This window comes from Asparagus officinalis, chromosome 9 (genome assembly GCF_001876935.1).
Source record: "Asparagus officinalis chromosome 9, Aspof.V1, whole genome shotgun sequence".
In the NCBI taxonomy this organism is placed as follows: Eukaryota; Viridiplantae; Streptophyta; class Magnoliopsida; order Asparagales; family Asparagaceae; genus Asparagus; species Asparagus officinalis.
Genome location: NC_033802.1, coordinates 11,749,341 through 11,765,458, shown reverse-complemented (window position 1 = coordinate 11,765,458; position 16,118 = coordinate 11,749,341). Strand labels below are relative to the sequence as shown.

At 36.1% G+C, this 16,118-nt stretch overlaps 1 protein-coding gene across 5 annotated transcripts in view; it reads right to left on the bottom strand.

The window, feature by feature from the left end:
* Window positions 1-5,603, bottom strand: part of LOC109824460 (pentatricopeptide repeat-containing protein At2g22410, mitochondrial-like) — a 17,018-nt gene extending 11,415 nt beyond the window's left edge. For 3 of the 5 annotated variants that reach the window (XM_020391061.1, XM_020391060.1, XM_020391063.1), the window contains exons 1-3: window positions 3,529-5,603; window positions 3,045-3,350; window positions 2,783-2,913 (exon numbers count right to left, since the gene is read on the bottom strand). In XM_020391061.1, coding sequence (XP_020246650.1) covers window positions 3,686-5,596 — 1,911 coding nt within the window. In that variant the 5' untranslated portion in view covers window positions 5,597-5,603 and the 3' untranslated portion in view covers window positions 2,783-2,913; window positions 3,045-3,350; window positions 3,529-3,685. The remainder of the gene's footprint in view (window positions 1-2,782; window positions 2,914-3,044; window positions 3,351-3,528) is intronic. The other 2 variants (XM_020391062.1, XM_020391064.1) reach the window with 1 other exon arrangement.

Here is a 16,118-nt window from a genome sequence, read left to right as displayed (position 1 = left end):
GCGTGATCGACCGCCACGGTCGATCGCCGAAGCGGTTTTGGGCTGAATCTGGGTTCCAGACCCGTTTCGTTTTGGATTGTTACAAATACCTAAGGGGTGTTTCTAGGGTTTGAGTGCAATGGTTTTGAGCTGAAATAGAGGGGTTTTGTTGGGCTTCTATTGTAGGAGCATTTGGAGAGTGTGATTTGAAGAGGGGTTTTTGTGAGATTTGTAACCCTGGTTGTATCCCCTTGATTTCTAATAGTGAAAACTTCCATTTCCTTGCCCCGTGGACGTAGACATCTCGCCGAACCACGTTAAAGTTGATGTTGATTATTTGTGCTTATTGAGTTAGTGTGTTTTGCTTTCTCTCTCGACGATTTGGTATTGGATCTCGACATCGGGGGTTTCCCCAACAATGACATCATTGTTGTATCTGGCAACCACTCACAAAATGGGCAAAGATTGATCCTACCCCAGTTTTATCCTAACCAAGCTAAGAGCAAACCAGACGGGTGGATCAAGAACTTTTTTTTACCTATGGGGGCACATATACAATTATGCATATAAATTTAATTTTAGAATACAAATTCGCTCAATAGAAAATTTATTATACGATAATCACATAGAACTTTAGCATATAATACATTTCACTATCATTTTCAAATCGACACATGATTAATTTTCATTTTCATTACAAAAACTAAGAAAACACTACTAAGTCTTCAAATTGTTCTCTACACAAGGGCACAAATAAATATCGTATGAGCGCACCTATCAAAATTGCACATATATTCTAAATATTTTACAAAATGTATGGGAGCATGTGCCCCCCTTAGTGCATCCGTTCCTGAAACCAGGGGTGTGGTCTAGCTTTCAATTGGTTTATGGGCCATTTTTGGACCAAGGAAAAAGGCCAATCCTGATCTAGTTTTTGCCAAACATACAATTTCCCAAAATAGGCCATGATAAATCATGGCATGAAATTGAGTGGTTGATCTTCTGGGCTTCAATCACAATCAAGGATTAATAGAGAAGATAACTCACCTATCACATAGTATTTCCCATGAAATTGGGTCCAAAAATAATATAAATATGGATGTTATTACACCAAGTTTTGGTTAGAGCTAGCACCTGATATGAATCTTATCACCATATAACACTGATTTGATCTTATAACGCCAATTTAGAAATATCCCAGAATTCATAACACCTATATCCTGACTCTTGTTACCGAAGAAAGGCTGTGGAACGAGATCTACTACGCATATCTTGGTTATACTGGAACAACCACTAAACGTTTGTGTTGCAATGTAACCATCAGTAACATGAGAACATTAAAGAGTGAAGTAACTTAGACTGGAAAATTAGAAAATACTCATGCTAGTGATTTAGACTACTTTCATTTTTCACACTTGGGTTGCCTTCTCAAGCTTTATGATGGCTAGATTACCTTTGCTTTTCATCGATCCTTTAGGCACCTTACTATTTCCCCATTTTTCACAGTTTCTAGCAACACCAACCTAATCATGTAAGATATGCTCTGAGTTATGGAACACCTTATTAAAATGGTAGCCTGGTGTTTGCGTCGGGAACGGTAATTATTGACACCTACATCTGGTGCACGAGGCTGCCACCATTGTGGACTCTGGAGAGGGTCAGATGTATGCAACCTAGACATTTTTTTCAACAAGTTACATTTACTTCTACTCTTGCACAGCCACTTGGGCTTTATGGAACCTAGAGGCCTGAAATGGACCAAAATTTGAAAGTTCCCGAATTTGACATTGTTTTTTCAGAATCATGAACATGAGACCAGATCAAAATTAGACTACGTTTCTTAAAGTTCTTCTACACCTTATCCTTACTAACCTGAAACTTAGTGAGGACCCCTATCTAATTAGTTGAGGTACAAAAACAGAAACCTTTAACCCAAACGTTTGGCCTGAGCTTGATGAGTTCATACAAATTATATAACCTTCAAATAGTTCTATTCATTTTCTCTTTATTTGCATGACCTCTTAATTATCAACTAAACTCCCTCACCTAAAGGAACTAAACTTCAACTCTCGATTCCTTTTCTTTTATTTCTTTTCCAACAAAAGGAACTAAAATGATTTTTCCTTTCAGTGGAAAAAAATAGTATTCCAATTAATTTTGCGTGATGCATGTTTGAAGATTAACATGTTGCCTCTAATTCATTTCTCATTTTAACAATAGTTCATCGATGTCTCTTCGAAGACTTAGGGTCAGTTTGGCAACTCCCCCTTGAGCCAGTTTGGCACTAAACAAGTTTAGTTCTGGACCCCCTTCCTAGTCCAGAACAAATCTTGTGTAAAGAAACCAAAATTTGAAGTAAACAACTAGCTCAATTCTGGTCCACTTTTCACCAAACAGAATTTCAGCATAGACTGATCAAAGCATATTCCCGTATAATTGTTGTATTCACTTAATCTAAATGGTCTCCTCCTCACCATCCTGCTAAAAGATATATTTAATTAGTGACTCGCAGATACTACATTGACAGATCCGTCTGTCAATGAGCACTTTGTTTCAATAATTAAACACTAGAGGTTCCAACCGCTTCTTTATGTTGCCCAGCAATTTTAACATAATCAAGGTTGTTTGGCAAGTAATTGCTAATTAAAAGGTAAGAAAGTAGCAGCTAATCAATATAATAATCAAACAAACGAGAACTTGAAAAAGATGAGCTGTCTTTATCGGGAAAGAATCTTTGAGCAAAAAGGAAAAATATCTAATAATACTAGAAAGTATTTGTTCGTGCTAATGAAATCAGGCTAACCTGAACGGAAAAACCTTACGTTCTCAGAGTCTAAAAGGCTCTTATGAACAAGTTTATTTTTGAAGAAAGAAGTGACTGAAATATTCAACACTCGGTCCCAGCTTCGACAAGAGCATCATCCTTCACAACATCTGAGAGAAAAATCCAACCATTAGATCTAGTCAAATCTGTTTAAAAGAAGATCATATTGGAACTGTTTCAAACTAAGACACAAAACAAGATTGATAACTGGCAATTTGCCATAATATTTTCCGTGACTCACCTTGCGAAGGCATCATATCTCAAAGTAGCTTACGACTGGCTCTTATCAAGCTGAACGAGATCTCTTGTACAATAACCATGACTGGTGAGAATAATGATGCAAGGAACTTGGAACGAGAATTTATCTTTTCATTGATCTAATTTGAAAATTTATCCTTTTTTCAAATCAGGAACTCCACTTTCAATCACAAAATGTATAGCCATGCTCCCTGATATTGAACTACAAATGAAATCCTTCGGCTGCTTTATTCCCATTTAGTTCTCAGCGTGGTAGCACCAATCAACTCATTCAACAGTGGCATATCACCTAATAAAAATCCAACAGAACAAGAGAACATGAGAGCATAGTGTTCATACCCAATTCTACTATATTTCAGTCAAATATCTGCTTTTATCCTATCCACTTAAAATTGATATCTTTCGAGCTTTCAAACAATTGCACGTCTATCGTAAGAGAGCTAATGATCAAATAATGTGAGACGTACCTCTTGAAATTAAGTATGATGCATATAGATACAATAAAATATCGCCTTATCAATCTGCTGAATGAGCTTTTGGAACTTCTCAGTTGAATATCTACATGCTGCCCATCATTTTGTTCTGTTGAAAGATTACATCCACCCGGCGGAAGCACACCAATCTTCACAAATCAAGGCGACAATCTTCCCACTTTAAATGCTTATATATGACACTTAAAATTGAGTGAATATCTTTACATAGCAAATGTGCTTGGTCTGCGGCAAAGAACTCATGGAACTTGCCTTCCACCTCTATCGAACTACAGCCGGGAGTTTTCCTAATTCCTCGATCTCTCATCAACATCCTTACCCTCTTCACATCATCCCATCTATTTCTAGTAGCATATATAATTGACATAAGTGCATATGTACCACTATCTCCAGGGTCCAAACCAAGAAGCTTATCACCCGCACATTTACCTAACTCTAAATTTCCATGCATCCTGCAGCCATTAAGTAGTGCACCCCACCCTGCTTCATCTGGCTCCATCGGCATACTCCTTAGCAACTCATAAGCATCTTTTAAAAGCCCAACTCTGCCCAGCAAGTCGATAAGACATGCATAGTGCTCTACTTTGGGCTCTATACCATAAACCATTATCATCTCTTCAAAATGCTTTTGACCCTCTACAACCAATCCAATGTGGCTGCAAGCAGATAGCACCCCCACGAACGTGATTTCATTAGGCACCATTCCCACATTCTTAAATTGATTGAAAATGTTTAGGGCCTCTTTCCCGTATCCATGGATTGCTAGTGTCATAATCATAGTATTCCAAGATACCACATCCCTCTCTGGCATTTCATTGAAAAATTTAACCGCCTCGATAATGGCTCCACATTTACCATACATATCGATAAATGCATTAGACAGCTTGACACTGAGTTTGATTTTTTTCTCATGAATGTAATGGGTATAAATCCACCTTCCTAAGTCCAAGCAACCGTTTTGAGAACAAGCAGAGAGCACGCTCACCAGAGTGGCATCTATGGGTTTCACACTGGTCCCAATCATGTCACGAAATAAGTCTATTGCTTCTTTAGGTCGGTTTGCTTGAGAATAACCCGCAATCATACAACTCCAAGAAATCGCATTTCTCTCAGGCATCTCATCAAAAACTTTCCTCGCAAGCTCTAGTTCACCACATTTGGCATAGGCGTTCATCATACTAGTCCAAGAAAAGACATCCTTTATTTCAATCTCATCAAACACTTTCCTTGCAGAATTTACACAACCACATTTCCCATACATATCAACCAAGGCATTCATGACATTGACACTAACATTCACCCCATACTTCTCTAAGCACTCATGAATAGATTTCCCTAATTTCAAAACACCCAATTGAGAACACGTCGAGATAACACTAACCATAGTCACCTCATTTGGCCTCACATTTGCAAACCTCATCAAATAAAACATCTTTACTGCCTCATTGGGGGACCCACTCTGCGAATACCCATCAATAATTGTTGTCCATGAAACCACATCTCTCTCACTCATTTCATCAAACGTCTTTCGTGCGAATACCAACTCGCAGCAATGCACATACAAATGCATCAACCCATTTTGCACCAACAAATCCGAATCAAAACCCACTTTAAAAATCACTGAATAAACCTGTTCTCCTAACATTTTCGCCCAATTGGTCATCTCACAGGCTTTGAGGGTGAAGACAAAGGTTCGTTTATCCATTTCAATTGATTCGAGGATCATTCGAGAGAATAGAGAGAGACCCAATTGGGGGAAGTTTGAATTGTTGAATCCTCTAATCATGGTATTGAACATGTGCGTGTTGGGGTTCGGGAAATGGGCGAAGAGGCGGCGGGCGTATGAGAAGTCGCCGGTGGCAGAGAGGGCGGAGAAAGCAAGGAGGCGGCTGAAGGGGAATTGGTCGTTGATGAGGCCGGTAATGGTCATTTGGGCCTGAATTTGGTGGAGATGGGCCATGGAGTTGCAGGAGGATTCGAGCTTGGAGAGAATTGGGTGAGTGATGATGAGGGTGAAGTTTGCGTTCCATTTGGCCTTTGGCATTTTTGGAGGGAATTTCGAGGGAGTAGATTGCTTTTGAATAATGTAAGCAGGGCTCGATATAAATTTAAGTCGGCCCTTAATAGAGGCCGTTTGTTGGGCTGGCCCAAAAATTTGAAGAATTCTTGCGTGAAGGGTAATGTATATTAACCTGGTGGAATTGTAGGGTTTTTAATGCGCTATGGTCTGCCTGTTTTGCTGTCAATTTTAAATAAGTCATATAGTTAACAAAAAAATAGTACAAATAAAATATTGAATGAACAAAAAATGAAAGGTATATTTGGATTCCATAGTGATTTTTTGTGGGATTTTCAAAATGCCATGGTGTTTTTTTTTTCCTGAAAGACACCATAAAAAATATTTTTGGTCAATGATAAACTGACTTTTTATAACATTAGTATTAAACATATTATTAATATATTAAATATTAATTCTAATACAATATATTTCAATTAATATATTATAATATTGTATATAATTAATATATAATAATATTATATATAATTAATAGATTATAATGTTATATTTTGTACATGTCTGTAATATGTATATTATATTATAATACTGAAATATTATTTTCAAATGTTATTTTTTAATTATTTTTAACATAAATATTTTAGGAAAAATTGCTTCAAGGCCCCAAATTCATATTTTCAATGTGCCTTAGCCCCCCTAACTTTCAAACATGTGCTGCAGCCCCCTCTTTTTGAAAAAATTATTAAAAGCCCCTCTCCCCAAGTTCCCATGCAAACTCCATTTTTCTGTAACATGTTAACTCTTTTCTGTAACATGTTAACTCTTTTCTGTAACATGTTAACTCTTTTCTGTAACATGTTAACTCTTTTCTGTAACATGTTAACTCTTTTCTATTAACTGTTAACTCTTTTCTGTAACATGTTAACTCTTTTCTATTAACTGTTAACTCTTTTCTGTAACATGTTAACTCTTACAGCTAACATGTTAGCAGTAAGAGTTAACATATTATCTGTTAGAGTTAACATGTTAGCTGTAAGAATTAACATGTTATCTGTAAGAGTTAACATGTTACAGAAAAAAGTTAACATGTTACAGAAAAGAGTTAACATGTTACAGAAAAGAGTTAACATGTTATAGAAAAGAGTTAACATGTTACAGAAAAGAGTTAACATCCACTGACATAAGAAAAAGGGTAAATTCGGGATTTAAGTCAGCTGATATGTCTAATCATGAGCTGGCATGTCTAATCAACTGCTGAAATGAGCTGGAATCATGATGAAGGAGTGATGGAGGGGCTTGGACATATTTTTTTTTTAAAAAGGAGGGGCTAAAGAACATTAAAAAAAGTAGGGGGGGTTGGGACACATTGAAATATAAATTTGGGACCTAGAAGCAATTTTTCCAATATTAAATTAATATAATATTTAATAATAAATAATAACTCCCCTAAAAGAATAAAAAGATTAAATATGGATATATTCCATATATTCATAATATATTATATAATAAATGCTAGTATAATGATAGTAATATCATATTATAACAATATTATATTATATTATAAAATATGTTATTACATTATTACTAATAAAAGTTAATGTATTAATAACAATAAAATATTGGAAAAATTGCTTCTAGGCCCCAAATTTATATTTTCAATGTGCCCCAGCCCCCCTATTTTTTTTAATGTTCTTTAGCCCTCCTTTTTGAAAAAAAATATGTCCAAGCCCCTCCATCACTCCTCCATCATGATTCCAGCTCATTTCAGCAGTTGATTAGACATGCCAGCTCATGATTAGACATATCAGCTGACTTAAATCCCGAATTTACCCTTTTTCTTATGTCAGTGGATGTTAACTCTTTTCTGTAACATGTTAACTCTTTTCCGTAACATGTTAACTCTTTTCTGTAAAATGTTAATTTTTTCTGTAACATGTTAACTCTTACAGATAACATGTTAATTCTTACAGCTAACATGTTAACTCTTACAGCTAACATGTTAACTCTAACAACTAATATGTTAACTCTTACAGCTAACATGTTAGCTGTAAAGAGTTAACATGTTACAGAAAAGAGTTAATATTTTACATAAAAGAGTTAACATGTTACAGAAAAGAGTTAATATTAATGTGCCAATGCGAAGTTCCTCGGGACGACGTCGGCGGCGGAGCGGGGAAGGGGGCAAAGGGGGACCGAAGGAGGAGGAGGGAGGTGCAGCGGGGGAGAGAGACGGGGGGAGGGAGGCGGGGGAGGTGCAGCGGGGTAGGGAGGCGGTGAGGAGGAGGAGGGAGCTGTAGGGGGAGGGAGGCGAGGGGGGCGGGAAGAGGAGGTGTAAGGGGAGGGGAGGGAGGCGGGGGAGGAGAAGGTAGTGTAGGGGGAGGGGAGTGAGGCGGGGCTAGGGGCAGAGGGGGGAACGGAGGAGGAAGAGGGGGTGTAAGGGGAAGGTAAAATGGGGATTGGTGTATGGAGTTTGCATGGGAACTTGGGGGGGAGAGGGGCTTTTTAATAATTTTTTCAAAAAGAGGGGTTGCAGCGACATGTTTGAAAGTGGGGGCTGGCACATTGAAAATATGAATTGGGGCTTGAAGCATTTTTTCCTTTAATATTATATGTATCATTAATTTTACTAGCATTAAACATAGGCTATTGATATATTAGGAAACAAGTACTAATATATGTAATATACTAGATAATATAATATATCCATAATTTATATATTATATTATATTATAATTATATTATAATTATATATATTATATTATATTATATTATCTTTATATTATATCATGTTATACTAGTGAAATAAATATAGATTTATTTTTTTGTCAATTACTAAAATTTTTGTTAATTATTTATTTAATCATTATTATTAAATTAATTATATATATATATAATTTAAAATATAATTATTTATATTATATTAATTATAATATATTATTTATGATATTAAACATAGTATTGATTTTATTTGGAAAAAATATTATAGTAATATATTAAATAATATTATATTATATTATATTATGTAATGAATATATTATAAAAAATATTATTAATACACTATATTTGACATTATATTAACACCCTTTAAAATTAAAACATAAACACCAAATTTAAAACATTTTTTTGCTGTTTTGAAATAAATGTTGTGTTTTTAGTTTTTCATATTTTAGTCCAATAAAAACATCATGGTTTTCAAGCACGTGGTATTTTGTTCATAACAAAAACATCATATATAGAAACTCTAAAAACACCGTGGTCTCCAAATACTCCCAAAGGAATCAAAAAATTAATAACTTTAAGGGGAAAATCATATAGAGAGTCTTCTAAAGAAAGTTATATAGGGAGGAACAAGAATGTCACATATCTCATTATTTAAATCATCAGAATCAATATGCAGTACTATTTCAAAATAAGTCTAATAGTAGGTGTCGTAAATATGTTTAATTTGTTACTCCTAACCCAAGACACCGTAAGAATATACTAATGCAAACAAATTTGAATATGTAAGGATATATTTATTATTGAAATCCAATAAGATATTTCTATGAATATAATAAAATATACATCTGCAAATGTTATATTCATTGTTATGTCTGATGCCAAATCTCCTGATACTTGACTACATTTTTTACAGTTCATGATGTTTTATGTAAATCAGAATAGAGCATGATAATCCAAAGTCCCAGCCTTGCTAGATATTGTTTTTTAGTAGGAAATCAAATACTATATAGCCTGCACATGGAAATATCTATTCTCAGAAAGTATACTATGGTTCGGTAGATATACAGAACTAGTTGTCACCTGCGCTATGCTCCGGACATGATATTAATGAGGTTCAAATAATTTATTTTAGATATAACAAAATAGAAAAAAAATGCATCAAGAATCCAATCCTTATCAACGATGAAACTGTAAAAAAGTAAGTTCGACCTAGAAATTAAATTATGAAGAGGATTATATATCAATAGAAAGAAGGAATATGTTCACATCTGAAGCCTTTCTAAAAAATAATAATAATGTAATAGAAAATGACATCTTTGAAGATAGAACAGTATGTTGTTTATAGCGAATATGAGATGCAGAACATGATAAATGTCTTGTTGGGAATTGAAGCAATGAGTTGAAAGGTTCCTTAGAGAGGGGATTACTAGAAGATATATTTGGAAGGGAGGTGGTGAGAAAAGTAGGGAAATTAAGAGAAACAAAATAGCCATGAGGTTTTTAAGTAGAGAAATTAGATAAGTAAAAGCTTCAGGATTTGACAAGTGGCAGAAAATGCAAATAGAGGTTGCTCTTTTGTAAGCATTGAGTATAGTATTGATATTGATAAGGCAACATACGCACATACATTGCCACAAAATAGTTAACTCAACGGTCCTTCTAAAAGGGAGGCATTTAGACTGTTAGTGTGCATATAGACAAGAATTTATATGACGATTTGATCCATGTGGAAAGAGTTGAGTTAGGTTTGGTTGGTGGGTGAGAAACCCTTTATCTTTTCATGCAAATAGCCAACTTTGAACTCAAATTTTAGCTTTACTCCTCACATTGACTGCATCCGCTTTTGTCTTCTTCTCCATAAAAGCACAAGGAAGAAAACTCACGTGAGGCCTGGTCAAGCATGGAGATATTTAACTCTTCAAAGGAAGTCATAAAAAAATTAAGGTGACTGCCTTTGCAAGCTTGTAATCAACACTAATTATATACGAAAGTAATGGGCATAAGATGATGGTTTATTTTGTAGAATGAGCTACCAAAAGATAGCTATTTGGTGAAGTTTGCTTTAACAGATTCGATCATCTTCACTATCAAAAAAACCAATAGAAGGACTACTACTCAATCACAACCATTGATTACCTAGTAGGTGATCATGATTTTTTCTTTGAGTGTAAATTAGGGATGAATGCAATACATGAGGGTATGATGAGTATTAGATTTAGAATGTATATCACAATCACACATTAGATAATCAACTATGATTAAAAGTAGTTGTTTCTCAGGTATACTTTTTTTCTTGTACTGAAGAGAATCCTAATTCCACTCTAAAAATTACATCACTCCAATGAGCCTCACCACTTTTGCTTATTGATAGTTCATTTAGCCAAAATGAACTGCCACTTTACAGTTATCAATCTCATATATAAATTGTAAGATATTTTGTATAAAAACTATTAAATATTTTTCATTGCTAAACAAATATCATAAACATTCAATTAGCAAGAGATTATCACAAAATCTGATTTGAATGACTTTTAAAAAAGTATAAATACATGTTTAACATGAAAGCCAAGAACAATTCCTAGGGTGAAGTACATGTGGTTGAGAATTATAATACAGAATTTGTATAACAATATTAGTTGAGACGGCTACAAGTAAAACGAGTTCACGGTAGAAATCCTAACGAAGACAAATTTCTGCAGTGCAAGACTATCACGAGGTTATGAAATCGGCTAGAGTGTGATTAATGTTTGGGAAAAATGTGTACAGGCTCCAAAAGCAGAAATTTCATGTGACGAGTCCCTTCATAGTTTTCCCCATGTGAATCAGCCTCTTGATGTGTGACACTTTGTACTGCAGCCTTTTTTTATTAATTATTACATGTCAGCTAAGCTAAGTGTTGGAGTTATATAACTTAAAACTTGGGTTTGTAGAGGAAAGGAGGAAAACTTTAGTCCCACATTGGAAAAGAGATGGGAAGATAGGCTCTTTATAAGCATTCCCTTTCTCTCTTATGCCTAGAAGAAAACAAAGGTTATGCTCCACACCACACACGCGCGCGCCGGCCGGGCCGAGCTCGGGTTCGGGTCGGGTCGGGTGGCGCGCGCACACGACCTGCGGACACGAATGCCGCTCCGGATTAATGGGCCCTTAATCTGCTACATTTTTATTTTTGAATAATTAAAATATAATATTTATTTTTGTATAATTAAAATGTAATAAACATTTTATAACGGTTAGGATTAAATATTTTGTAACTGTTATAATTAAAATACCGCGGATTTATGGATTTAAATGACAAAAAAACGGCTAACGTTAATACATTAATGGGTGAGTAATTAAAACGTGTTAATTACGAGATTATGAGTAACGGCTGTTTTTCCCTATAAAAGGATCTAAAATACGAAGAGTTTTACACAGCGAAATACAACAAGCTCTTCTTCTCCTTCTCTGTTCTTGAATTTACTTATTGTTACACGATTTGCTGGTTCCCTGAAAGTGGTGAAGAATTCGCAAAACCTTCTTGAAGCTCGTGCCGACGAGAAGGAGGTCGCTTGACTGAGGGTCGTCGTATCTCCGAGATCTATTACCGCGTAGCCCTGTACGAGAGGGGGCAATTAGTTTCTTGGGACAGTGCTTTGCACGCTTCGATCATCAGGTCTCTCTCTCTCTCTCTCTCTCTCTAAAACTAAGAGCTTTCTCAAGCTCATCACCCTGGCCCTCGCCCTGGCCCTCGCCCTCCTCGCCGTTGCCGCCTCCACTCAGGCCCCCAACGCTCCCCTCGAGTTCGCCGCCGCCTCTCCTCCCCTCCTCCACCCGTCCTCATCGCTGTAGATTGCCGCAGCTCCCCCGCCGTAGATCGCCGCCACAGAGCTTGAGGAAAACGCTCGAAAAGCTCGGGCAATTGAAGACTGTTGAGGAGTGCAGGGAGATGATCCGAATGTACGATGTTAATAGAGATGGTGTTTTATGCTTTGATGAATTTAAGAAGATGATGCTACGAGAGTAGGTTGGTTTTTGAGATTGATCTTTACCGTAAATGATGATGTTGTTGTGCCCCGTTGGGATTTGGACATTACTTTTTTTTTAGATGACTTTGATCAATTGAGGGTTCATGTTGACAATATTTCTACGTTTTTAATTTCTCACATGACTGTGGATTTATCCTTATGAGTTTCTGTATTTGTAAATTGTGATCGATTCAGTTGTGGATGTTTTTTTAGTCACCAGGCCGAGACACACAGAGCATTAATCCATTAGCAAGAAGAAGAAAAGAAAAAAAAATGTTTGACCAGCTACAAATAAATGAACGATTTAATTTTAAAAAATAGTCAAAAATTGTCCCCATTTTTCCACTTTCACGAGACATCCACGCCTTTTTGGAGGAAGCTGAATTTACAATAAACCTAATGTGCACAATCTTTTTGTATTTTAATTTCGAACAAATTTTTAAAATAGATCACTTTTAAAACTTAATTAGCAAAATAAGCTGAAAAAATATTTAATTACCAAAAATCGTTGTAAGCTGGGACGGTAGTTATAAATCGTTGTTATAAATAAGGATACAGTCATGTTTTTATAATTCGTTGTTAATAATATTTGATAATAGTTATATCTAATGATATGTTATTTCTAGATGCTATCGTGGTAGTTCTAGTAGCCCTCGAGTTAGTTCTAGCTGCTACAATTGTTAATTCCGGCTACAAAGTTAGTTCTAACCGTTACTTGTTATTTTTGTTTCTACCTTAGTTCTATCTTCTATTACCCTAGTTCTAGCTTGTATACAGCCAGTTCTAGCCCACACCTTGCTAGTTCTAAACCCGGCCTTCGTATTTTACCTTCACACTTATTAATTCATGCTTCTACATTAGTTCTAGCTTCTATTACCCTAGTTTTAGCTTGTATACAGCCAGTTCTAGCCCACACCTTGTTAGTTCTAAACTCAGCCTTCGTATTTTAACTTAACACTTGTTAATTCTTACTTCTACATTAGTTCTAGCTTCTATTACCCTAGTTCTAGCTTGTATACAGCCAGTTCTAGCCCACACCTTGCTAGTTCTAAACCCAGCCCGCGTTTTTTACATGCACACATGTTAATTCTAGCTTCTACCTTAGTTCTAGCTTCTATTACCCTAATTCTAGCTTGTATATAGCCAGTTCTAGCCCACACCTTGCTAGTTCTAAATTCAGCCTACGTATTTTATCTTCACACTTATTAATTCTTGCTCTACGTTAGTTCTAGCTTCTATTACACTAGTTCTAGCTTGTATACAGCCAGTTCTAGCCCACACCTTGCTAGTTCTAAATTCAGCCTACGTATTTTATCTTCACACTTATTAATTCTTGCTCTATGTTAGTTCTAGCTTTTATTACACTAGTTCTAGCTTGTATACAGCCAGTTCTAGCCCACACCTTGCTAGTTCTAAACCCAGCCCGCGTTTTTTACATGCACACTTGTTAATTCTAGCTTCTACCTTAGTTATAGCTTCTATTACTCTAGTTCTAGCTTGTATACAGCTAGTTCTAACCCACACATTGCTAGTTCTAGCCCACACCTTTCTAGTTCTAAACTCAGCCCATGTTTTTTTACATGCACACTTGTTAATTCTTGCTTCTATCTAAGTTCTAGCTTCTATTACCCTAATTCTAGCTTGTATACAGCCAGTTCTAGCCCACACCTTGCTAGTTCTAAACCCAGCACATATTTTTTACATACACGCTTGTTAATTCTTGCTTCTACGTTAGTTCTAGCTTCTATTACCCTAGTTCTAGCTTGTATACAGTCAGTTCTAGCCCACACCTTGCAAGTTCTAAACCCAACCCGTGTTTTTTACGTGCACACATGTTAAATCTAGCTTCTATTGCCCTAGTTCTAGCTTGTATACAGCCAGTTCTAGCCCACACATTGCTAGTTCTAAATCTAGCATTCGTATTTTACCTTCACACTTGTTAATTCTAGCTTCTACGTTAGTTCTAGCTTCTATTACCCTAGTTCTAGATTGTATACAGCCAGTGCAAGCCCATACCTTGCTAGTTCTAAACCCAGCCCGTGTTTTTTACATGCACACTTGTTAATTCTAGCTTTTACCTTAGTTCTAACTTCTATTACCCTAGTTCTAGCTTATATACAGCCAGTTGTAGCCCACACCTTGCTAGTTCTAAACCCAGCCCGCATTTTTTACATGCACACATGTTAATTCTTGCTTCTACGTTAGTTCTAACTTCTATTACCCTAGTTCTAGCTTGTATACAGATAGTTCTAGCCCATACCTTGCTAGTTCTAAACCTAGCCTTCGTATTTTACCTTCACACTTGCTAATTCTTTCTTCTACGTTAGTTCTAACTTCTATTACCCTAGTTCTAGCTTGTATACAGCTAGTTCTAGCCCACACATTTCTAGTTCTAATCCCAGCTCACGTTTTTTACATGCACACTTGTTAATTCTAGCTTCTACCTTAGTTCTAGCTTCTATTACCCTAGTTCTAGTTTGTATACAGCCAGTTCTAACCCACACCTTGCTAATTCTAAACCCAGCCTTTGTATTTTACCTTCACACTTGTTAATTCTTGCTCTACGTTAGTTCTAGCCTCTATTACCCTAGTTCTAGCTTGTACAGCCAGTTCTAGCCCACACCTTGCTACTAAACCCAGCCTTCGTATTTTACCCTCACACTTGTTAATTCTTACTTCTACGTTAGTTCTGGCTTCTTTTATCCTAGTTCTAACTTGTATACAGTCAGTTCTAGCTCATATCTTGCTAGTTCTAAACCCAGCCTTCGTATTTTACCTTCACACTTGTTAATTCTTGCTTCTACGTTAGTTCTAGCTTCTATTACCCTAGTTCTAGCTTGTATACAGCCAGTTCTAGCCTACACCTTGCTAGTTCTAAACCTAGCCCGTGTTTTTTACATGCACATTTATTAATTCTAGCTTCTACCTTAGTTCTAGATTCTATTACCCTAGTTCTAACTTGTATACAGCTAGTTCTAACCCACACATTGCTAGTTCTAAACACAGCCTTCGTATTTTACCTTCACACTTGTTAATTCTTACTCTATGTTAGTTTTAGCTTCTATTACCCTAGTTCTAGCTTGTATAACGCCAGTTCTAACCCACACCTTACTAGTTCTAAACCCAGCCCGTGTTTTTTACATACATACTTGTTAATTCTAGGTTCTACCTTAGTTCTAGCTTCTATTACACTAGTTCTAGCTTGTATACAGCCATTTCTAGCTTGTATACAAACTAGAACTTGGTTAATAGAAGCTAGATCTAACGTAGAAGCAAGAATTAACAAGTGTAAAGGTAAAATACGAAGGCTGGATTTAAACCTAGCAAGGTGTGCGCTAGAACTGGTTGTATACAAGCTAGAACTAGGGTAATAGAAGGTAGAACTAACGTAGAAGCAAGAATTAACAAGTGTGAAGGTAAAATACGAAGTCTGGGTTTTGAACTAGCAAGGTGTGGGTTAGAACTAGCTGTATACAAGCTAGAACTAGGGTAATAGAAGCTAGAACTAACGTAAAAGCAAGAATTAACAAGTGTGAAGGTAAAATACGAAGGTTGACTTTAGAACTAGCAAGGTGTGGGCTAGAACTGGCTGTATACAAGCTAGAACTAGGGTAATAGAAGCTAGAACTAAGCTAGAAGCTAGAATTAACAAGTGTGCATGTAAAAAACCCTTGTTGGGTTTAGAACTAGCAAGGTGTGGGCTTGAACTGGCTGTATACAAGCTAGAACTATGGTAATAGAAGCTAAAACTAGCGTAAAAGCATGAATTAACAAGTGTGAAGGTAAAAAAACACGGACTGAGTTTAGAATTAGCAAGGTGT